We start from the raw sequence: 23,398 nt of genomic DNA on the forward strand, positions 1-23,398 counted from the left end.
TCAAGAGATTAGAGAGAGATGCAGTCCATCGTATGATCCTTGCATAATCTTGATACCAAAACTTAACTATGTAAGAAAAAAAAAATTAAAGGACAATCTTACTTATGATACAAATAGGTATCTAGTGGATACCTTACCTTATTTTCATAAATCCTATGCAAAGTATTAGCAAACTGAATTTAATAGTATATAAGAAAATATATACATCATGACCAATTTTAGATTCCTCCAAGGAACACAAGCTTAGTTTAGCCTTTCAGTAGTAACCCATGTAATTAACCACCTTAGCAGATATTTTAAAAACATTCATATGATTATTGAAGTAGATATATAAAAATATTGAATACAATTAAGTGTTCATTAATGATGAAAAACACATTTAAAAGATGACTTTCTTAATCTGATAAAGAATATGTGCAAAAGCCTACAGCGAGCACTGTATTTAATAATGAACCATTGAGAAACTACAGAGAATGCCATCGCAACTTGTAATCAGCATTGGCCTGGGAGTCCTAGCTCATGTAGCAAGTCAAGGAAAGAAATAAATGTATACTGATTGAAAAGTCCACTAGATACCTATTTACCTTTCCCCAGCTGGACAACATTCCTGTTTTCCCTTGAAGTAGCCATGTGACTGAGTTCTGGCCAGTGGAATGTGGCAGAAGTGACATATGCTGCTTTCAGACCTGGCTCAAAAAAACCTCCTGCATGATCTGTGAACTTTTCTCTCTATATCAGTCTGCCTGCTGAATGTGAATGCCAAGAGGAAGCCTTTGAAGCAACATATTGAAGGTGGTGAAGCTTCTGTCAGCCTAGGCCCCTGAAGAGTTCCTGAAGCAGAACTGTTACCATCTCCTTTTTACTGACTGTGCTTTGCGTGATTATGAAAGAGGCTTCTGCTGTGTCCAGCCACAGGAATTTCAGGGGTTACTTATTTACCTGGAATCGGTACCTTGAAGTGAAATGCTACCAAAAAATCTTAAAAACCATGGCATTGGCTTAGTAGTTAGGCAGCTGGAAGATCTAATATTGGGTCTTGTTTATGGTTGGTAAACAATCCTATTCTCTCCAAATTGTTTTATAAATTCAGTGCAAATCCAAATGAGATTCCCAACAGTTCTGTTATTGTTGTTTTTGCGAATCTTAAAAGCTAATCTCGATGTTTATAGGGAAGTGCAAAAAGTCCAGGAAAAGCAAAGACACTTGCATAAAAACAAGAAGGTGGGAGGGCGTCTTCTTCCAGATACCAAGTCATTATAAAGCTACAGCTATTAAGACATTGTGAATCTGCTGTAGGGACAGATGAATAGAGAGTTCAGAAAGAGACCCACTCATGTCAAAGTATGACAAATGATACAGTTGGCATTTCATAATCCTGGGGAAAGAATGGCTTTTTAATCAATAGTGATAAGATGATTTTCTTATAGGAAAAAAGCTAATTGGATTTCTACCTCACACCCTACACAAAAATCAATTCCAAGTAGATTAGAGACATAAATGTCAAAGGCAAACGTACAGAACTACAAGTAAGATAATATCATCACGACCTTGGGTTTTGGAAGCATTTCCTAAACAAGACACAAAAGCACAAAAGCATAAAGGAAAAGTATTTGATAAATTCAGCTATATCAAACTCACAACCTTGGTTCATCAAAAAACATCATGAAGAAAATGCCAAGAACAGAGAGATTATATTTGATCAAGGATTAGTATTCAGAATATATAAAAAATAGATTTAAGTATTTATGCAGTATTTTTTTTTTTTAGAAAAGACAGACTGCTGAGAGAAAAATGGGCAAAGGACTTGAATTATGGCAAAGAAAAATATAAAATGATAATTAATGTTATTATTAATCAGGAGAATGCACATTAAGATCAAGTGAGATTCCATTACACACCAAGCAGACTGACAAAAAGTGAAAAGTCTGACATTAGCAGACTTGAATGAATTGGCAAGCATTTAGAGCTCCAGGAATTCTTGTGCAGTTATGTGGTTTTGTAAATTGGTACAACTACTCTCGAAAAATGGTTCGGCATGTAGTTAAGTTGAAGACATGCAAGCCCTATACACCAGCAGTTCTATTTCTAGGTATGTACTCAAGAGAAACTCATACATATGTATAAGAGAGTACATGTCAAGAATGTTCTTTATAGCCCCAAGCTGGTAATGTTCATTAAGGATAGAATGTATAAATTCATTGTGGTGCATTCATACAATGGGATATTACGAAGCCATGAAAACGAAGAAAATGGAAGGATCTCATGAACATAATTGTAGGTGAAAGATTCAAACTATAGTATAATTCCATTTCTGTTAATTTTAAAAACAGGCTGTATTCGTCTGTTCTCATGCTGCTAATAAAGGCATACCTGAGACTGGGTCACTTATAAAGAAAAAGAGGTTTAATGGACTCACAGTTCCACATGGCTGGGGAGGCCTCACAATTATGGCAAAAGGTGAGGAAGAAGCAAAGGCACATCTCACATGGCAGCAGGCAAGAGAATGCGTGCAGGGGAACTGCCCTTTATAAAACCATCAGATTTCGTGAGACTTACTATCATGAGAACAGCATGGGAAAGACCCGCTCCCCCATGGTTCAATGACCTCCCACCAGGTGTTTCCCATGACACGTGGGGATTGTGGGAGCTCCAATTTAAGATGAGATTTGGGCGGGGACACAGTCAAACCACATCACAGGCCGAACTAAGCTAGGTTTTTTTCTGAATATGTCTGTGTGCTAAAGAAATTATTACAAAAACCATGTGTGGTTACAACTAGAAAGAGAGAAGGCATTGTCATCAATAGAGACACATGGAGGACTCTCAAGGGTGCTGACCGCACTCTCTTTCTTGACATTAGTGGTGGTGATATAAGTGTTCACTTTATAATCAATAATTATAAATAGAGTAATATTAAAGTAGACACTTAACTGTGCATGTCTGTTTTATGTACTTTTGTATATTTATGTCTTACGTACTTTTCTGTAATTGAATCTGGAAACTGCAAAGGTATAATATGTTGATTGCTACTTCTGCTAATAATGTGAACACTATCCATGGTGAACTAGCTTTGTCAATGTGTGTGCACATGTGTTCTGGGTACTGATTTCTATGTAAGTATGTTGTAAATCTCATGTAGTGGGGCACTTTGGCTGACCCATTTCTATAAAACTTAAAGATTTGGACTTGCAATGATGACCTAAAAATTTTAATATTTTGAACATTTTCTAATATTTTAATTATTTGGCCAAACTTGGGATTTTTTTTTTTTTTTTGACGGAGTTTTCGCTCTTGTTACCCAGGCTGGAGTGCAATGGCACGATCTCGGCTCACCGCAACGTCCTCCTCCCGGGTTCAGGCAATTCTCCTGCCTCAGCCTCCTGAGTAGCTCGGATTACAGGCATGTGCCAGCATGCCCAGCTACTTTTTTGTATTTTTAGTAGAGACGGGGTTTCACCATGTTGACCAGGATGGTCTCGATCTCTTGACCTCGTGATCCACCTGCCTCAGCCTCCCAAAGTGTTGGGATTACAGGCTTGAGCCACCGCGCCCAGCCCCAAACTTGGGATTTTAGAGCATAAGCAGACATGGAGTCCCAGAAGATATTCTAGGATACATAATAGTTTACAAGACTCTCTTTGGCCAGGAACAAGTAGAATTTCCATTTTACATAAACAAAATTCACGTTATGATAACTTTTTACCTTTTATGAAGAAATCACCATATCTTTTCAAAATTATTTATTTATGGCTATAGAAGTAATGTGCACACTTTACTGAAAATCAAGATCTTTTTTCTTTTGGCTATGGAATAAATATTTGGCACCTCTGTTACATAGCAACATTATTTCATCTCCTTTGAGACACACTGCATGAAGAAATGTGAAGAACATTGTGCACATGATAAACAGTGACCATATTATGTGTCTGTCTTCCTTTTAGGAAAGAGCCGCATAATATCTTTCATAGATCCCTATGTTCCACTTTATTTTTTAAAATTTAAATTATATATTATTTACAAATGGAAATAATAGTGATGAAGATTATGGACTTGGGAGTTAGATGGCTCCAGATGCAGCACTGGCCTTCAGCAGGCAACTGACCTCTCTCTGAGTGTCAGTTTCACCTTCGGGAAGGGAAATGGGTTTGCTAATGCGCTCCAAGTATTTGCAGAATTGGATGAATAATGTAATAAAGCACAGTGCCTGGCACATAATGAGGACCCTAGGATTGTTAGCTACTTTGATGATCTCTTTCCTTCTCTCTCTCTCTCTCCCTCCTCCTCCTCCTCTTCTCTTCCCTCCCTCCATTCCTTTTTATGAAACGAGGACTGCCCATTCATTTATTCAGTGTTTCAAATTAAAAATGAACCATCAGTTAAAATGGACAGAATTAACCTCTTCGTCAGATAAAGTGAGATGGTTTCGTATTCATAGGGCTTGTCTCAAAACAGCTAAGATAAAGACTAGGTGCACCAGAAAGGGTCACCTGGATAATAAGTGCCATCTATTACCGTAAGGGATATAGACTCATCCACCTGTGGGGAGTGCTTCAGGACACTATGGCATGTTTTTTCACAGATCCTGTTTTCCAGCAGAAGGCAGGAGGCCACCCTGAAGCGGCACCTGGGTGAGCTGTCCCACCAATGCCAGCATCCCTGGGGTCTTCCTGTGCCACTGCAGCACACAGGTGGCCTTTGGTGCAGCAGACGATAAGGCAGGATCCATTTTCTCTTAGTGGCAGTCTATAGAAGAGAAGAATGTGGAGATGATGCTAGTGGAAGTCACTCTATTTTCAGCCAACATGGATAGTCTTGCTAATGAGATTGCTCCCGTGAAGCTCCCTAAGATAGAGATAGTGATTTCAGACCCTGAGGAGTCGGTCCTGACTTGTCCTGATGTTCACTATCAGCTGGTAACTCCTGGGACCTCGTAAAGTGATCACCTAGCAACAACTCCCAGCATGAACTTCCCTTTAAAGTTCTCATGTTTAGACACATTTCTCATGTCTTCAGTCAGGATGGATAAAACAGGGCTGGTACCCAAAGATGAGCTGAGGCTTAGGAGGCCATCCAAGCAGAGAAGTCATCATCTTATGCTTCCCTGTAGATGAAGCATTTCTGTTTTCCTCTGGCTGTGCCAAGAGGGAGAGAAGCCTTAGAGCAGTCTCAGGGTTGTTTGTCCCTTTAAAAATCTTCTTTGGAGAAGGTGGATGGAGAAATCTCAAGCAGTTGGTAGATGCCAGGAGGTCAGTCCTCATCAAGAATGCTCCAAAGCCCAGTCCTCATTAATCAGTTTATAAAGTACTATGGAAGAATTTTAAGCACAAGATGTTGTTTCTGAGCCGGTAATTCTCTTTCCACTCACCGCTGAAAGCCCATAGCTTGCTTTCCTGGTACATAAAGACAGCCAAACAGTGTCAATAATTTTTCCTCTTAGTTTTTCAAAAGCATGGTGAACTTTGCAACACTTGCTGTATCTGTGTGAAAGGGAGCTTTGGGTCATTGGTTGATGGTTATGCTTACTCAGGGTTCCAGAGAATTCTGTAGCTCCTGGAGTCTGATCTTTCCACACATCACTGGTCTGCGGCGTGATTGTCAAGATACCTATGTGGTTACACACCCAACCCACCAGCTTCATGGCCCCCCCAGGCCCCTTGTCAGACCTTGTCCTTCCTCTTCCCAGTCCTCACAACGTTCCAAGCTTGTCCTTATTTCTGGGCCCTGGGCTGGGATGCCCCCTCCCCAGCAGGTACCCCACATCCAGAAGCACTTTGCTCCATTGTCCTCGATTATTTTCTGTAACATCTCATGCATTCATTTTGGAAGGAGAAAGGGCTTTGGTTCTGGGGAGATCAAGGTTTCAATTACAGGACAGCCATTTACCTGCCGTGTGACCTCAGGTGGGTCACTTAATGTCTCTGATCCACAATTTCCTTTTTGTCAAAGAGGGTTAAGAATATCTTCTCCACCGGGCTCGTGTGAGGATGAAACAAGAAGTGATGGCAGAGACCTCGCACGGTGAAGTGCAGTGTCAGGCTCGTGACTACTCTTCTCCCTCCCTCCCTCCCTTCCTCCCTCCCTCCGTCCCTCGTCCTGGTTATTCCCTGAGACCAGGGATTATGACCTAATTCTTCTGTAGCCTCCAGACTGTGGAGCAGTCAGCACACAAGAATTCTTTCTACTGGAGAGGACATATTTGTTTGCAGAGAAAGGAAAGACATATAGGGGTTATTCTATCATTCAATAACATTTTTCTGTCCTGTCCTATCTCAAAACATAATTTTGGTTAATTTTGCCCTCTGGAGAACAGCATTGAAAGTCTGTTTAGATTGATCTATAACAGTCAAATATTTCATTGTTTTGTGATTCAATGGGTAGACAAGGAGGGCCGCTTGTATTCCCAGCCGCTCATTGATATTGGTTCTTTCCTCTGAGTTTTCAATCTGCTGAGCTTCCAACCATCTTTTCCAGTGAAGCATCTTTCGTATCTGGGCTTCAGGCTTGAGAGTAACATGCTCATCCTCTTGAGAAGCTGGCATCAGGGCTTTGACACAGATGCTTCCTGGGTTGCAGCTGCTTTCACAAGCAGTACCAGTTCCTTCCAAGTCCCTGGAGGCACCACACTGCTCCGCAATCCTTACCTCTGTTCTACCTTCACCTTTGGTGCCCACCTGCTGCCCTCTCCAGACAAGAGTTGCTTCCTCGATGCAGCCTTTGAGATGTAGGTCCCTTCCGCACTGATCACATGAACTTACCCACTCCCTTTGCTGAACCCCTGTGTTTTTTTTAACCTGCACAGATTTTTCCCGTAACACCTCTAATACTTGCTTATGCCTGCTGGTCTCTTTCTCCTGACTGTATTAAAAATGTGACTAGCTGGAACATGCTACTGAACCTGATTCCTGAATCTCAGTGCCTGGTTCGTTTTCACGACAACATATTCGGAATCTGTGGCTACCCTGTGGCTGTCACACTCAGAAACTGACCATCAGCCACCCTTCAGCTGCCGAGACAGGTGGAAAATGGTCTTTGCTGACTTTAAGTTGCAGGCTTTAATTTCGTTGGGTGGATGACTTTAGTTGTAGGTGTAGAACTCCTGCCTCGTGCCAAGCACTGTACCAGGAACTTGCAGAGACCTTGTCTCGTTTCCTCATCTGCCAAGGGAGGGATCGTGAGACCCTCCACACAGGTGTCTCCTTAGGACCCAAGGAAATAATGTGTATCGCAGTGCGTTACATGTGACAATTGGAGATCATTATTTAAACGTTTCATGTAAAAGTATATATTTATAGAACATGTAGACTGATCTAAGACCTGTGATAAATTTACCTGAGTTCAAAGACATGTGTTATAATTAAAACAGGCAAATCAAAACAGGTGCATTTCATGCTTGTTTAACGAAAATACTGCAAAGAGAAAATTAAGCACTTAATAACACATCAGGCACAGAGACCATATGAAAAGTGTCATAGCGTCTCAGCATTGTGGCCAGTTGGATGCTGGCACTTTTGCCTGGTGACCAGGTAACCCTCTCTGTTTTCTACTTTCCCAGGTATGCGCCAGGGCAACGACCACGGCACTCAGTACCGCTCAGCCATCTACCCAACCTCCGCCAAGCAGATGGAGGCAGCCCTGAGCTCCAAAGAGGACTACCAGAAGGTAGGGGCTCCTGGGCATTTGGCCGCTAGCTTGGGCCACCGTGACTAGGGCCAGGTTCTGATTTTAGAGGGGAGTCTGCTGCTTTGCACGTGGAATTGCGTTTCATTTGCGCATCTCTTAGAAATTTCTATCAGCCTCTAGGAGTGGAGCCACCGTCTCTAATACATGTGCTAAATGAGGTTTTAAGAGTAGGCCTGGGCCAGGGCCAGTGGCTCATGCCTGTAATCCCAGCAGTTTGGGAAGACAAGGCAGAAGGATGCTTGAGCCCAGGAGTTCGAAACCAATCTGGGCAACATGAAGAAACCCCATCTCTACAAAAAATACAAAAATTAGCCAGGCATGGTGGCCTGCACCTGTAGTCCCAGCTACTTGAGGGGCTGAGGTGAGAGGATTGTTTGAGCGTGGGAGGTCAAGGCTGCAATGACCTGTATTGCACCACTGCACTCCAGCCTGGGTGACAGAGCAAGACCCTGTCTCAACGTAAAACAATAAAAAGTAGGCCCTTATGTGTTTGTCTTTAGGATCACTCATCTTGATGAAGATGCAGCCTGTTAAAATAAGTCTTTTTCCTTCTCTCTTTGTGTCTGTCTCTGTCTGAATCTCCCTCTTTTCTTCTTCCCTCTGTATTAGTTTTCCGGGGCTGTCATAGCAAAGGATCTCAGCTTGGTTGGTTTAAACAGCAGATATTTATTTTCTCACAGTTCTGGAGACTGGAAGTCCAAGATCAAGGTGTCAGCAGGGCCAGTTCCTTCTGAGTGCTAGGAGGGAAGGATCTGTCCCAGTCCTCTCTCCTTGGCTTCTTCTAGATGGCAGTCTTCTCCCTGTTTATATTCACATCACCCTAGTTTTATGTGTGTGTGCTTCTGTGTCCAAACTTCTTGTTTTCACACTGCCTCTAGTCATATTGACTTAGGGCTAACACTAATGGCCTCATTTAACTTAATTACTTCTGTAAAGATGCAGTCTTCAAGGAAGGTCACATTCCGAGGTTTTAGGACTCTCACATACCTTTTGGAGGGAGACACAATTCAAACTGTAATGCTTTCTCTCTATCATAACAGTAAATTGAATTACAATAAAAGTAGTTCTCAGAAATACATACATGATATCACAAGATAATTATTTTCACGATTGTATACTATTTTTTAACATCCTCCAGTAGAGATTTGGTTGTTTTAAAAACAACTTGAGTTGCTTTAGTTTTTAGAACTTTGTGATAATGCTTAGATTTTATTTATCATTATGTTTTCTGATGTGGATTTGCATTTGACAGTAGAACTAGACCTGACTACAAAGCTAATTCTGTTTCAGAATTGTGTAAAAAGTCAGGTATGCAACAGCCCCCAGGAATGAGTGGGTTATCCCCTTATCCTGCATGGTGACAGAATTTGCAGAGAGGAGGCTAGAACAAGAGTGTCCACTGATGAGCAAGTAGCAGGACGTGTGACTCAGTCAGTTCAACTGCAACGAGTGGAGAGGCCTGAGGGAGGCGCTGACAGAGCCCATTCCTTCCTTGGCTCCTCCCACTTCACTCTCAGGCTATGATGTCTGATTGGCCTGTCATGCTAGGCAGCCTGTGGGATGGGTCCCAGTGCTCTTCAATATGTGCTGGATTTAGCAACTCGCTTCTAATGAATGGAATAGCACTCTGAGACTAGGTCATTAAAAGATTGTGGCTCCTATTGGAGAGCTCTCTCTCATTGTCTGAGAGATGGTAGGGGAAGCCAGCTGCCATGTCCTGAAGCAGCCCGGTGCAAAGGCTTACGTGACAAGGACAGAAACCTGCCAAGAACCACATGAATGACCTTCTGAGCCCCTCAACCCCAGTCCAGCCTTCAGATGAGATTGCAGCCTTGCCTGACAGTTTGATTACAGCCTTATAAGGCACACAGCCAGGCTGTGCCCCAGAAGCTGTGAGGTAATTAATGAATATTCTTTTAAGCTGCTAAGTTTTACAGTAATTTGAATATACTTGTATTTCCATTCTAAAAAGCTTTTATCTGTATCTTATTCTTTCTCTTATCCCTTTTTTATAGTGGCATTTCTAACCATGGTAGGCTAACCTGGGCATTTATACTGGTGGTTACACATGTAGGCTCTAGCATCAAATGTTCTCAATTCACATGTTGTCTGTGCAATTTATTATGAAGTGCCTGCCACTTAGAAAGCCATATGTCCTGTTTGACTCAAGTAGACCTGTGAGGATGAGGGAGACCCCCCCCATTATCCCCATTTTCCAGATCCTCAGAGACACAGAGCAATTACCTTAAAATAAGTGAAATTAAGGAGAAGTAAGACTGGATGTAGGGAGATGAGTTGGACAGCTGTTATAGGACTCTAGGCCAGAAATGCTGGAAACTTTGTCTAGGATGGTGGAAGTATGGATGGGATGGAGAAATATTTAGGACGTAGGAAGACTAGAACTTGGAACTTCACTGGAAGTGGAGAGTCAATAAAAGGGACTGGTCCAGGTTGTGGCTGGTGATTCTAACCAGTTTTCTGGCTGGTAAGTTTCTGTACAAAGGTATAGAGAAGCAGAGGCAGATTTGTGGGGAAGGTAAGTTGAGTTTCAGAAGTGCAGACAAGGTACCCGTGACATGGGCATCCGAGGGGCTAGTGGGAGGAGCTGTGGGCTGTTTCTGCCTTGCAGGGAAGATTGCTAGGACTGCTAACTGAGCTAATGTTTGTGAAACACAGGGCCTACCACACAGTAAATGCCGCATAAACAGAAACCCTTATTATTATTGGGAGTTATCAACTTATGTTTGGCAAATGAAACCCCAGTTGCTGATAAGATCACTTGGAAAAAGTGATGAGATAAAAGCAGAAGGGGCCGGGTGCAGTGGCTCATGCCTGTAATCCCAGAACTTTGGGTGGCCAAGGCAGGCAGATTATGAGGTCAGGAGTTCAGGACCAGCCTGAGCAACATGGTGAAAGCCCGTCTCTACTAAAAATAGCTGGGCATGGTGGTGCATGCCTGTAATCCCAGCTACTCAGGAGGCTGAGGCAGGAGAATTGCTTGAACCCGGGAGGCAGAGGTTGCAGTGAGCCAAGATCGCTCCACTGCACTCTAGCCTGGGCGATAGAGCGAGACTCTGTCTCAAAAAGCCTGAAGAGGGCTTAATACCTGAGGAACTAATTCCTCCACTTGAGCAGTAGAAGGGGAAATGTCCAACCAGGCAGGACACTGTACTGGGCACTATAGAGAACCATCCTCAACCAAGAATTTTTAAAAAGTGGTTCAGTTGTGTTGCATCCCACTGTATTTAATTACAAAGGCAGTGTTTACAATTAGTACTAAAAGTCACATATGATCAACACCATCTATAAATTGCTTAATGTAATGATTCATAGGCCTCTAGGGTACCAACAGGAATACCAAGAGATTCTGGAAGCATATTAAATGCCCTCTAGAATACTAGAAATCTGATGATATCCTGGTATTCACAATAAAGATTTTCAGTTCAAAGGCCAGTGCCTTCCACGTGATGGTGAAGAGGCTTACTTACCACTAGATTTTCCGGTTTCTATCCCAATGTAGTTTCTACCCTCTGTTTTTAAGGAAACTCACATTGATTTTAGATAAGTGATATCCACAGGAGGTAAAATTTTGGTATTACATAACTAATGAGCTGCTATAATATTCTTTCATTATTTTTGTAGTTTTTGGAAAGGTTAATCTTGTAGGCAATTGTGCTGACCAGAATCTTTCTGGGTGTTCTGTACCTAAGCATAGGGGAATTAAGAGTGTGTGTGTCTGCATGTCTGTGTGTCTGATTAGCTTTTAAAAGTAGGGTCTATTTTTTTAAAATAAAGATTGGGGATTCCTGTGCCTTTAGCATCCGGATAGCCACTGCTGCTCACATTACCGCATATAAACTGCTTAATCACCAACTCAGGGGACAAATGTTGTCACATCTCTTTTATGGTTTTGCATAAATAAAACTAGCCCTAGATTCCACTGGGAGATGAGTTGAAAGTTCAGTGTTTTTCATCCTGGCTAATTGACTAAAACCCAGAGTGGTGACTCTAGACCAGTGCTTCCAACGCCACTCTCCTTTCTGCCATGACACAGGGTTCTCCTCTGCACTGTCCAGTGGAGGGCCTCTGACCACATGTGGCTGTTGAGCACTTGAAATAGTGACTCACTGGCTCAGTTCGTCAATGGCTAGTGTGACTGAGGAACTGAATCTTTAATTTAAATTTATATTTAAATGGCCACATGTGGCTGTTGTCTGCCATATTAGAGAGCATTAAGGGGTAAGCCTGTGTGTATGTGCTCGTGCCCGTGTGCGTGTGCATTGTCAAGGGGTGGGGGCATGTCAGCCTGGATCCCTGGCCTTCTACTATCACTATGGCTTACCCCAAGAGCACGGGACCACCATGGAACATGGGATGCCATGGAACATGAGACAGCCATGGAACATGGGCCCTCCTGCCCATCAGAGATGCTGCGCTGGGAACTGCTCTCAGCTTTTCCTTCCTGGAGACCACAGTATGAGGTCAGGTTGTTTTCCTTTTCAGGAACCATAGCGTCTCTGTGTATCCCATCTTGGTGAGCACAAGGGCTAACTGGACACCCATGCCCAGGTGACCACTGTGATTTTTTTTTTTTTTTTTTTTTTGAGATGTAGTTTCGCTTTTGTTACCCAGGCTGGAGTGCAATGGCGCGATCTCGGCTCACCGCAACCTCCGCCTCCTGGGTTCAGGCAATTCTCCTGCCTCAGCCTCCTGAGTAGCTGGGATTACAGGCACGAGCCACCATGCCCAGCTAATTTTTTGTATTTTCAGTAGAGATGGGGTTTCACCATGTTGACCAGGATGGTCTCGATCTCTTGACCTTGTGATCCACCCGCCTCGGCCTCCCAAAGTGCTGGGATTACAGGCTTGAGCCACCGCGCCCGGCCCACTGTGATTTTTATCTTAGCTTAGCCTGAGTCCCACAGAAAGTGGAGCCCAAGCCAGAGGCTTGTGTGAGGACTCACTGGGGTGTGTGGTTCAAGGGAGCAGAAGTAAGGAGCAGGGGACTGCAGAGGAAAAAGAGGTAGAACCCATACAAGTTAGCCCCTGCCACTGGTAACCAGTTGTTTGAACCTTATGAAATGACCAGGCCTTCAGTGGAAGATAAGGAAGCATGTTTGAATGCCATCACCCATAGGTTCATTCTGCACTTCTGGGGTGCACATGTGTGAGTCCAGGGTACTGTGTGCCAGAACAGGAGGCAAGGGACAAGAGGCACATGGTGTTGAGTGTAAGATTGGGCAGTGCAGGTGCATGAAAGCTGCACACAGTGAATGGGGGGGGTCCTTGCAGAACTGGGCACTATGGCTGGCCTCGCAAGAGGCAGACGAGGCCACAGGGATCTGAGGTGGTGCATTAGCGTCCTCTGGTACCACTGTCTCCCCAATCCAGGGAAGGCAGCTGACTGCAATGGCTCAGGAATGATTTGCCACGGTGGAGTGACTTTCTGGCACCTCTGATAGAAGCGAGAAAGGAAAACAGTTCAATTTTAGCAGGGTGCATCCTGCTACAATCATATGGTGATATAATATGTACTTTTATATAGATTATATAACATAATTATGTATAGTGTGTTTTATTTAATATGTAGCTATATAATCATAGTAATATTAGAACAGCAACAACAATACCAACAGAGTACTTACTACGTGTTAATCAACCACTGTGTTAAGCGTTTTACACAAGTGAAGTCAGAAGTCATGTACAGACATTAGATGTTTATCTGTATACGTACTTATGTTTAGCTGTAAATGTGTCTCTCTATATATCTTTACATGAAGTTGAATGCGTTCATGTATTTATGCGGCTTTTTTTAGTTGTGAAACTTGAATGAATTTCTGACTGTTCATTCAGTTGGTGTAACTGGTAATACACACTCACATTACAAAATCAACAATTTGCAATGCCTGTGAGAGGTGATGTTATTAGCTTTGATACCATAAAGAGATTGATCTATGCTTTAACCTTTACCTTAAAAAGTGATGCACTTTCTAATACATTCACAAATGAGGAACACTGCCGATCTAACCAATTGCTTTATCCACTGATGGAAGGACAGCAGGGAGCTGAAGAGGTGACCCCTGGGCTGGGCTTTCCTGTGTTTTATGTGTAGGGTAGCCTTAAACAAAATCCTCAAACCACAGAGGTGTTTAAGGTAAGGAGGGTGATTTCTTAACACTACTGGATTAGGGTCTAGAACGCTGTACTCTTGTCAGAAACATTGCATTTGATTTCTAAAAGTGGGGAAATTCTGTAGATGACTCATTCTGTTCATTTTATATATACTGCTTTCCTATTTAAAAGGCTTGTATTTCTGGCCCCATCACTACATTCGGGAGATTTGTTTTCTTTGAGTCCTGGTGGGACCCCTACCCACTAACTATAACGTTGACTTAGGTTACTAATTTAATAGTCTTCACTAGCCTGCCCCGAGTGACCCCCTAGTAAGCAGCTTCTTCAGCAACTTCTTTATATGTGAAGTTTGGAGTGACAGTACTGCTTACCACAGAGCAGCCATTTGAACATAAAATTAGCTGATTTTATCACAGGGACCAATTGTTGAGCTAATTAGATGTGCAGTACTGCTGAGGAGCCAGAAACCAAACGTGATTTTCCACTGAAACTGTGGTTTTCTGCAAAGTTGGCTGGGTTGTGGATACCAGCCTCACCAGCAACTGTCAGAAAGGAAGGAAAACTGGCTGAAGAAGTTTGCTAATTTCTAATCAGATTAAAAGAGGCAGGAAAGCCTTCAGGAGGAGGATGGAGTCTTAAGGAGTGAAACTTGAACTTCGCTGACCTTGAAAATGCTGGATTCTGCTCACAGAATTTGACAGCTGCTTCATGTCTGTGGTGAGCTGAAGACTTTGCATAAAATGTAGGAGAATGTTTTTGCCTTTCAAGGAGAAGACCTCATAATCTTTTCTTAGCCTCATTTTTTAAAAAAACCTTTTTCCTCAAATCTTTGGTGGAATTCTTTGCTTATAGCATTAATTGGAAGACATCATCTAATGTATTATTCATTGTTTTTGTATTATCAAATATGGACAGTTTTCCTCCCAAGTGAACCCGTCATGAGAAACATTTCCCAATATCCTAAAGTGAATGTGGCCTCTGGTAGGATGAGGGTGATTTACATGTGATTCTTCCATCCTGAGAATGTGACTCCAGCTCATTTAGGAATTAAATCTTTTACCACTGAGAAATTACGTTTCTTGAAATGTGAAAGACAGTGAATCTAAAGAGCATTCTCCTAGACACATGACCTAGCTCCTTCTCCCAGCTCTTCAAGTTTCGTGATCAGTAAGCACAACACTTTCTCTAGGTATTTCTTTCATAAAAAAGAGAGAAGAAAAGCAGTATTTTCCTTTGCACATATTTTACAGTATATTAAATTCTAATAAAAATAAAATGTTTTTGGAGTCAGTGTTAAATTCCCCACTGCGTTTCAAATATAAAACAGTGTTTTAAAGGCTGTCTTTATCAGTCTCTTCGTGTGTTGTCTGTCCATCTGTCCATCTGTCCGTCCCTATCACCAATACATAGCTACACTCTTAAATTTCAACTATCTAGCAATTTATTATCTATCATCTCTGTGCTTGTTTATACTTAGCACAGGGTCGTGTTAAAGAAAAGTATGCACAGTAAAAGGTCAAAAGCAATATGCATATAATGAATGGGTTCCAGCTAGCATTTTTTTAGAATAAAGGTTCAGTTTTGATTGTTTAATTTTCTTCCCACTTAGATTCCAGCCAGATATTTAGTGACTCCCTGCGCTCTCCAGTTCAGCCCTGACGAATTTTGGTTTGACTGGCGTGTGTGTTTGGGGGGGGGGTGGCGGGGGGCGGGGGACAGGGAGGAAGAAGACAGTGTCATTAGCGAATAACCTCCCTACTTGTGCTACCACTGCAGTCATTGCTCCTTTTTCTTAGCATAGTTTGAATGCTCTCTCTACGGTATTTTTTTTAGTCTCATTGACACTCTGTCAATGACATTCAAATGTAAGGTCCAGAACTACCCTCTGGGCTCCAGATCCCAATAGCCACCTGTCTACTTGTTATCTCCACTTACATGTCTACATGAAAAATGAAGGTTTGATTCTTGCCACCCACCGTAAACAAGCCCCATGGCTTCCTCCCCCGTCCCCACTCATTGTCAGCCTTCTCCATCGGGTCATTGTTTAACTTGCCTAACTCAGCAAGATCCTCAGAAGTCATCCCTGACTCTTTCCTTCCCCTTGCTTTTCCCCTCCAGTGAATCAGATTAATAGATTCTACCCCCAAAAGATATCTTCACTGTGCCTGCTTCTCTCATTTTCTCTCATGTCCACTCTCATAATTTAAGCCACCATTATCTGTTCCTGGACCACTGAACTTGTTACCTCTGCATGATGACGACCACCCACACAGGGCAGCAGGATGATCTTCATCAGGTCGTTTACTTCCCCTGTGTCAAAGTCTTCCATGGGATCCCTGCTATGTTTGGAATGAAATCTAAACTCCTTAGCATGGTCTATGAGGTCCTTCAAAGTCATTTTGCCATCTTCCCATGAGACATCTGTAACTTATAATTAGAGAGCCTAATTATCACAGTGTATCTAAGACATAACCTGTGATTCTTGCCTAAAGTTCAGAACCTTTGAATAAGGCTCAACCTTGAATAGAGAACTGAGGACTCAGGATGAACACCACAGGGACTCAGAAAATCTTACTGGTATGCAGGAACATTGCAAAGAATGGTTTTATATTTCTTTGTATTTCAAAGTTGATCCCTGCATGGACCCACTATTGCCACAAAGAGACCAAATTCGGAGGCTATGGACTTGCTGCCAGCTTGAGGCTGTGCTGTATATTAGGAGGAAGGATTAACCATCATGTTCTTAACCCTAAAGCCTATCTTGCAAACTCTCTTGACGCCAAAATTGCTAGCTATTATGATCATACAACACTATTTGGTAGGATTAAGTCCGTGGGTGGTACATGAAACTGTCTTCCTTTCACTAACTTGCCAAATCTCTGACTTTTTGTCTCTGTATTCATATCCTATAGCTACTATGACAAATTACCACAAACTGGATGGCTTAAAACAACAGGGATTTATTCTCTCATGGTTTCAGAGGGCAGAAGCCCAAAGTCAATTTCCCTGGACCAAAATCAGGGTGCCAGCTAGGCTGTGCTCCCCCAGGGGCTCCAGGGAAGAACCCGCCCTGCGTCTTCCAGCTTCTGGTGGGTGCCACCATCCGTGGCCTGTGGCTGCATCACTTGAGTCTCTGCCTCTGTAGCCACCAGTCTCATCCTCTTCTGTGCATCTGATCTCATCCTGCCTCTCTCTTAAAAGGACACTTACGGTAGCATTTAAGGCCCACCCAGATAATCCAGAATAATCCCCCATCTCTAGATCCTTATTTAACCACATCTGTGACATCCCTGCCATATAAAATAAGATTCACAGGTTTTAGGGATTGGAACATGGACATTTTGGGGGAGATGATTATTCAGATGATGGCACAGGACCCATGACCCGATCTCCAATGTGCCACTGTCACGTGTCCACCCCAAAATGGGAGACTGAAATTGGGGATTCTTCCCCAGACTGCTGAGGAGAGGTGGGCCTTGTTCACTAGGTGGGAGCCCATCTGGCTTGTCCTGAACCCCAGAGCACACTCAAGTTTTCCAGTGAGGATGAGGTTTGATTTTCTCTCTCTGAGTGTCTTAATCGAGTTTTGAAGAGAGGTGAAAATTTGCAAAAGTTTATCCCCTTGCACATACATCTCTACCTTCAGAAAAGACCCAACTTTACTGCTATATTACTTCTAAAGTAAAGTGGCATACCAAAAATAACAATAGAAAAAAATAAATGCTAAGAGCTAGAAGGATATTTGGAAGAGAAAAAAAATGGGTGTGTGTGTGTGTGATCAAAAAGCATTTGGATGCAAGAGTGGTCTAGCACTCTCGTAGTTACTTACTGTCTTTGAGACCTGACTTAATTTCTCTGATACCAATTTTTAAATGATCTAAGTGTGGCTAACAAAATTTCCCAGTAGGTTTGTTAGAAGAATTCCATGTGATATATATATACACAAACACATCAGCATGCAGTAGTGACCCAGTATACATCATTGAAGCTGAGCCCCTTCAGTTTTATGATCCAGAAAATAGTTTTAATTATGCCAACCCAAATGAGAGAAACTAAATATACCGAATGAATATGTAGCCATGCTATAACCATCATAATATAACTGGACCCAAGAATTCCCCAGCAAGAGGTACATAGAGATCCTTTGTGTTTTCTTTTCACCATCTATAGGCTGAAAATGCCCTTTTCTCCTTATTCTCCCTCCACTTTCCTCAGGAAATTAATAAGTTACCTTATCAAATATTAATTCTATACAGATTCACTTGCCAGACTTGCATTACAGGTGCTTTAAACAAAGCTATCTGAGGCAAGGTCTTGTGAAGTTGTGGTAATAAACTGTCCTACATACAGTCACAGAAGCTCACATGTGACAAATGCTCTTTTCTACGAGAATTTCCTGAGAACTCTCCTCCCATTTTCTGCCTTAAGTAAGCTTCTAGGGGGCTCCTGTAACCTGTGTGTCCCCAGTGCCTGGTGCTGTGCCTGGCACTTAGTGATTGTCAACAGATATCTGTTGACTTGAACTGAAGTAATGTAGCATATGAAGAAGCCAGTTTTTGTTGCCCCTTGTTATAGACTGAATATCTGTGTCCCTCCAATTCATATGTTCAAGCCTTTACCTCCAGTGTGATGATATTTGCACATGGGGCCTTTGGGAGGTGATGAGGGTTAGATGAAGTCCTGAGCTGGAACTCCCATAGTGGGATGACTGTCCTTATACAAAGAGACACCAGCGATCTGGCTCTTGAGTACTCTCTTGCTGTGCCTCTTGCTGCACACAGAAGTCATGTGAGCAAAAACTGAACTGCCTGCAAGTCCTGAGAATAGGTCTTGGAATAAACCTACCTTGCCAGCACCTTGATCTTGAACTTCCCAGCCCCCAGAACTGTAAGAAACCGAAGCCTGTTATTGAAACCACCTAGTCTGTGCTGTTTTGTTATGGCAGCCCGAGCTGACAAGAGAACCCTGTTTTGTGTGCTGCACTCCATGGAGGGGTGGGGAGAGGCACTGCCTTGGAGAACACCCCACTGGAGCCCCGGCTCCGCCTCCACGGACCATGACTTTGGACAGGTCTCTATGGCCCTACTTCTTTTGTAAAATGGGGAAAATAAGAACAGTGCAATGTTACATGTTTTTTCAGTGCCTTCTTCTGTGTTTTGCTGGGTAAACTTCACAGTCACACACAGGCTAGGGCAGGATCTGTTCTCTGACTTGCCTATGAGGAAACTGAAGCTTGCACGTGTTCATTCACATGCCCAACATGACCGCCATAGTAAATGTAGAGAGCCAGAGTCATTTGACTCTGAATTCCGTAAGCTTTTCACTCATGCTGTGTGGAGGTACCTGGTAATCTGGCAAGCATTTTGCGAATACAGTCGTCCTTTGGTATCCAATGGGGATTGCTTCCAGGACCCCCTGCGGATACCAAAATCCGATGATGCTTAATCCCTTATATAAAATGACATTTACATATAACCTACACAAAACCTTTCATGTACTTTAATCTCTAGATTACTTATACCTAACACAATGCAAATGCCATTAATATATAAAAATAATTATGCAGTATTGTTCTTAAAATTTGTATTACTATGTTGTTTTTATTGATTTATGTATAATCATTTTGATCTGTAATTGGATGAATCAATGGATGCAGAATGCAAGGGTACCGAGGGTTTAATGGGTGACTGCAGAGGTGAGGCTGTCTACAGTGAATTCATCCTGCTTTTCCAGAGGTCCTCAGATTTCCAACCATAGTTACGATATATGATCAGCGAATCTTCCTTTCTGTCATGAATTGAGAAAATGTCATGGTTATCTCTGTTTCTTTGTTCCCAGGGAAATGGGTAAGTTGCATGCTAGAAGCATCCCTTCTTGGTCTATTGTATTCTCTATGCTGCAATGTTTAAAACCCGTCTGAGTACCAAAAGACTCTTGTTTTCACCAACACTGAAAAATCATTTATTTGCATTGGAAGACCATGAATAGACGTGGGTAAATGTCAGTTGATATTTTATGGTTTGGGGATTAGATAGCTCTTCGTCTTTAAAAAAAAAATTTTTTATTTGTGCTATTGTTTAAATTATGAAGTAATGATTTTAAATGTCCATGCCAAGACCCTGAATAATTCATTTACTTACCTTAGTAAAAAAGAAAAACCCCTCCCTGTATGCCTAGCAATAGGGATAAAATTCCTCTTGATCCCTTTCTGTAGCTTTGAGGTTAAAATTACGAGTATTATTATGAACTCTAAATAAGAACTTGTGAAATAAATATTTTAAAGGTGCCCATTTCTGGGAGGCAGGCACCCATATTTCTGTGTATGCAGCCATGTAGACAGCTAGCTCTTTAGGCATAATGGTTTAGTTGCATGTGGGTGATTATTTTCATTTCCACTTATTACTGTGTGCTAGACTCCCTGTGTATGAGTACAGATTGCCCTTTCTTGCACTGTATTTAGAAATCTCTGTATTACCCTTGGGCATTTGTTCATTAATAGGGGTTGGGGAAAGGAAAAGCTTGTAATAATGGGCTTTACATATTAAACTCTGTGCATCCACGTTCAGGCCAAATGGAAAATCTGGTTTGTATGACTGCCCTCTGCTGGCTGCAGGCCTTTGCTGCAGTGGCGGGGTGTGCATCCCTGGGTGGAGCCGTGCAGATGCTGGCATCATTCTGCGTTCCATCCAAGTGCATCAGAAACAGCCTAAGATTCTACCTACTGCCCAGGTTGACGATGGAAGAACGCATTCTTGTGAGGACCAAGGAGGCATTTTCATTTTAGTATAAGTATAATAGAAGTATAGACACAAAATAATCCTGGCCAACATAGGATGATGTTTGAATGAATAAATACAAATTTCTCCAAGGGCCACACTCTTACTCATCTTTCAGTGGCAGCAGGGGAACGTTTAGTGGCTCCCGTATATGACGTTCAGACCCCTTGTGGAATGCAAGATGATTTTATAGTGTATCCAGGTGAATCTTTTAAATTTTAGTTGTTTATACTATGTATTAGGAAAACTGCAGTGAGTGTTTGAAGCCCACGATTTCATGAAGGTGATGGCTGAGGTGAAGAGCAGGAAATGGTACCTACAGGCACAGCTGCATTCCTTGCAGGGATGCCTCTTCCGAGAGTCTGTGGATGGAGAAAAACTCCAGGAAGCTCTCCGATGACTAGGGCAGCAAGGGCTCTGTACTTGCTTAGTTATGACCTTGGGTTGTTGTCCTCTAAGCCTGGGTTTTCTTTTTGTTCAACAGGATAATAGTGGCTACTTCTTAGGCAGTTATAAGGATGATGTAGTGTATATGTAAAGTGTCTGTCACAGAACAGGGGCCTGGTCAAGGCCAGATTCTTCCTTTTCAGCTCCCCACCCTCCAGGACACTTCTCAGAGCCTACCCCCACCCCCCCCACCCCCGCCATGTTCCCATCATGCTTGCCTTGCAACTCATTTCATCTGACCCTTTATGAGAGTTTCCACATTTCTTCTCGCCCTGGATGCTGAGTGGGACCCCTCCCTTGCTTTGCATCTTTGGCAGTATTCCACGAGTACTTCACACCAGGCAGGCACTCTGTGAATGTCAGGTGATTTAAACCCAAGTGCAAAACACTTGTAAGCAGCATTTTCCCATCCTGCAACACATTCAGAGAATTTCACCTATCAGATTAGGACAGGGCCTATACATTTTTCCTCTCCCCCACCTCCCACCCCATTCCTGTGGTCTGATAACAGCAACCTTGAGTTCCCACCCATTGGCTGCAGGCAGGGAGGAAGAAAGGCCCCAGTGCCTACTGCCTGCCTTCCTGCCTGCGTTATTATCACATCTTATCTTACCAACTAATATATAGGGGTGTGTGCGCACGCATGTGTATATGTGTGTGTGTGTGTGTGTGTGTGTATACATATATATATATATATATATATATATATATATATATATAATTTTCTTGGAAATGAAAGGGATGGCAGCAGAAACATTTTAAACACAGCATTTCAGCTAGGGTAGGGTCTATTTTAAAGACAACAAAAGGGTCTTTGTTGTTCTGGCAGGTAGATGGATAAGCTTGGCCCTGGTTCAGCCTCTATAAAGCGACTCCGGAATGATAGGATCAGAGAAACTACCAGGAGGGGGAGGGGGCTCAAGGGCCCTTTCATTTCTCGGCACCAAGAGTGAAGCAGGGTTTGCCGTTTCCTGCAGGGGCAGTGCGTTTGCCTTTCAAATTCCGGTCGATTGTGTTGCAGCCCCGCGTGGTCCCGAGCTCCCCGGCCTGCTCCTGCACGGCCGTGGGACGCCCGCTTGCATTTCCGCCACCGAGGCGATGTTCATTTAAGGCTTCCAGAGATCAGAGCTTTCATGTTTGCCACGAAAGCCAGAGAGCCGGGAGCACCTTGGGAGCGGAGATGAAAGGCCATTTGTGTTTGTGCATGTGTATTTAGCGCTTAAAGGGCAGGAGAAAGAAAGAAAATAGATGGTCCCGCTTTGCACTTACTTCAAAATGTGCCTTACTCCCTCTGGTGGGACCATTTAACTCCAGCGTGCCGCCCCTCCCCCGCGCTCGTCGCCCCCATCCGCCACCCCGCCCCCAACACTCGGCCCACGTGACGGCTGTTCAGGCCCCTCGGAGCCTTCTTCCCGTTTCCAAGGCAGCCGGAACGGCGAGCCTGCCCATTGGCTGCTAGAGGGGAGGAAGAAAAGGCTCTTGTGTCCCGGGTCTCCTGCCCCACGCCCTGGCCCCGTGCCGGCAGAGACCCAGTCACAGTCACAGGGCGTGCAGGGCGGGCCAGGCACAGGGACCGCCCCCCGCACCAAGCACCGCGCGCCCCACCCAGCCGCCCAGATCGGGCCAGGGTCAATGTCATCAGCTTCTCCCTGGAGTGTGTTGACGGTGAAGGACAAAAGCAGGGTGCATAAGGGAAAGTGGGCCACCTCCTTCACCCGGAACACCTCCCAGCTCTGTTTTCTTTGTAGTGTTTGGATTTGAAATCCGGCCCTGTGACCCTTTCTTCTCACAGAAACTGCACTTGAGGCCTGAGCCTGAGTTTAGCTGTCAGATTCCATTTACCTTGGCCATGCCCCTGGCTCCAAAGCTGCGAGGACAGTACTCCATTGCGACGCCTACACCCGAGCCTGATTGCTTTGAAAATCACCTTCCTCTTGCTGGGTTCACCGCTGAACTTGGGAGACAATAGGAATCACCATGTGGCCTCAAGAGCTGCAAGTGACTCTTGTCCTGACCCCATGGCCTAGTGAACCTATGACCCCAGCGCCTGATCTTGCACTTTTCCAGACAGGTGTGGAGAAGCCTCGGAGTGGAACTGCAACTACCTGCCTCGGGCTCCCTTTGGCTGGGGACTTGGGGTCCCTGCTGATGAGTAAGAATCAGCCACACCCAAAGCCTCCAATCCCCAGAGCTAGGGCACCCACTGGAATTTGGCTGTGATGGTCACCTGCCCCCACCCCTCAACATACGACCAGTCAGCAGACTTGAGGGTACAGAAAGAACTTTCACAAACATTCTCTCCTCTGCTTCTCATAGGGAGCCTGTGAGGCTGTCACTTTACTCCCTGCCTTCCAGGAGAAGAA

At 43.5% G+C, this 23,398-nt stretch overlaps 1 protein-coding gene across 9 annotated transcripts in view; it reads left to right on the plus strand.

Moving 5' to 3' along the window:
• The window catches only part of MSRA (methionine sulfoxide reductase A), a 379,414-nt gene that overhangs the window by 256,621 nt on the left and 99,395 nt on the right, over positions 1–23,398 (plus strand). For 8 of the 9 annotated variants that reach the window (XM_010347800.3, XM_010347801.3, XM_074384144.1 and 5 more), the window contains one exon: positions 7,553–7,659. In XM_010347800.3, coding sequence (XP_010346102.1) covers positions 7,553–7,659 — 107 coding nt within the window. Of the gene's footprint in view, positions 1–7,552; positions 7,660–8,289; positions 15,482–23,398 lie in introns of those variants that run through there. The other variant, XM_074384143.1, reaches the window with a different exon arrangement.

Source organism: Saimiri boliviensis, chromosome 13 (assembly GCF_048565385.1).
Source record: "Saimiri boliviensis isolate mSaiBol1 chromosome 13, mSaiBol1.pri, whole genome shotgun sequence".
In the NCBI taxonomy this organism is placed as follows: domain Eukaryota; kingdom Metazoa; phylum Chordata; class Mammalia; order Primates; family Cebidae; genus Saimiri; species Saimiri boliviensis.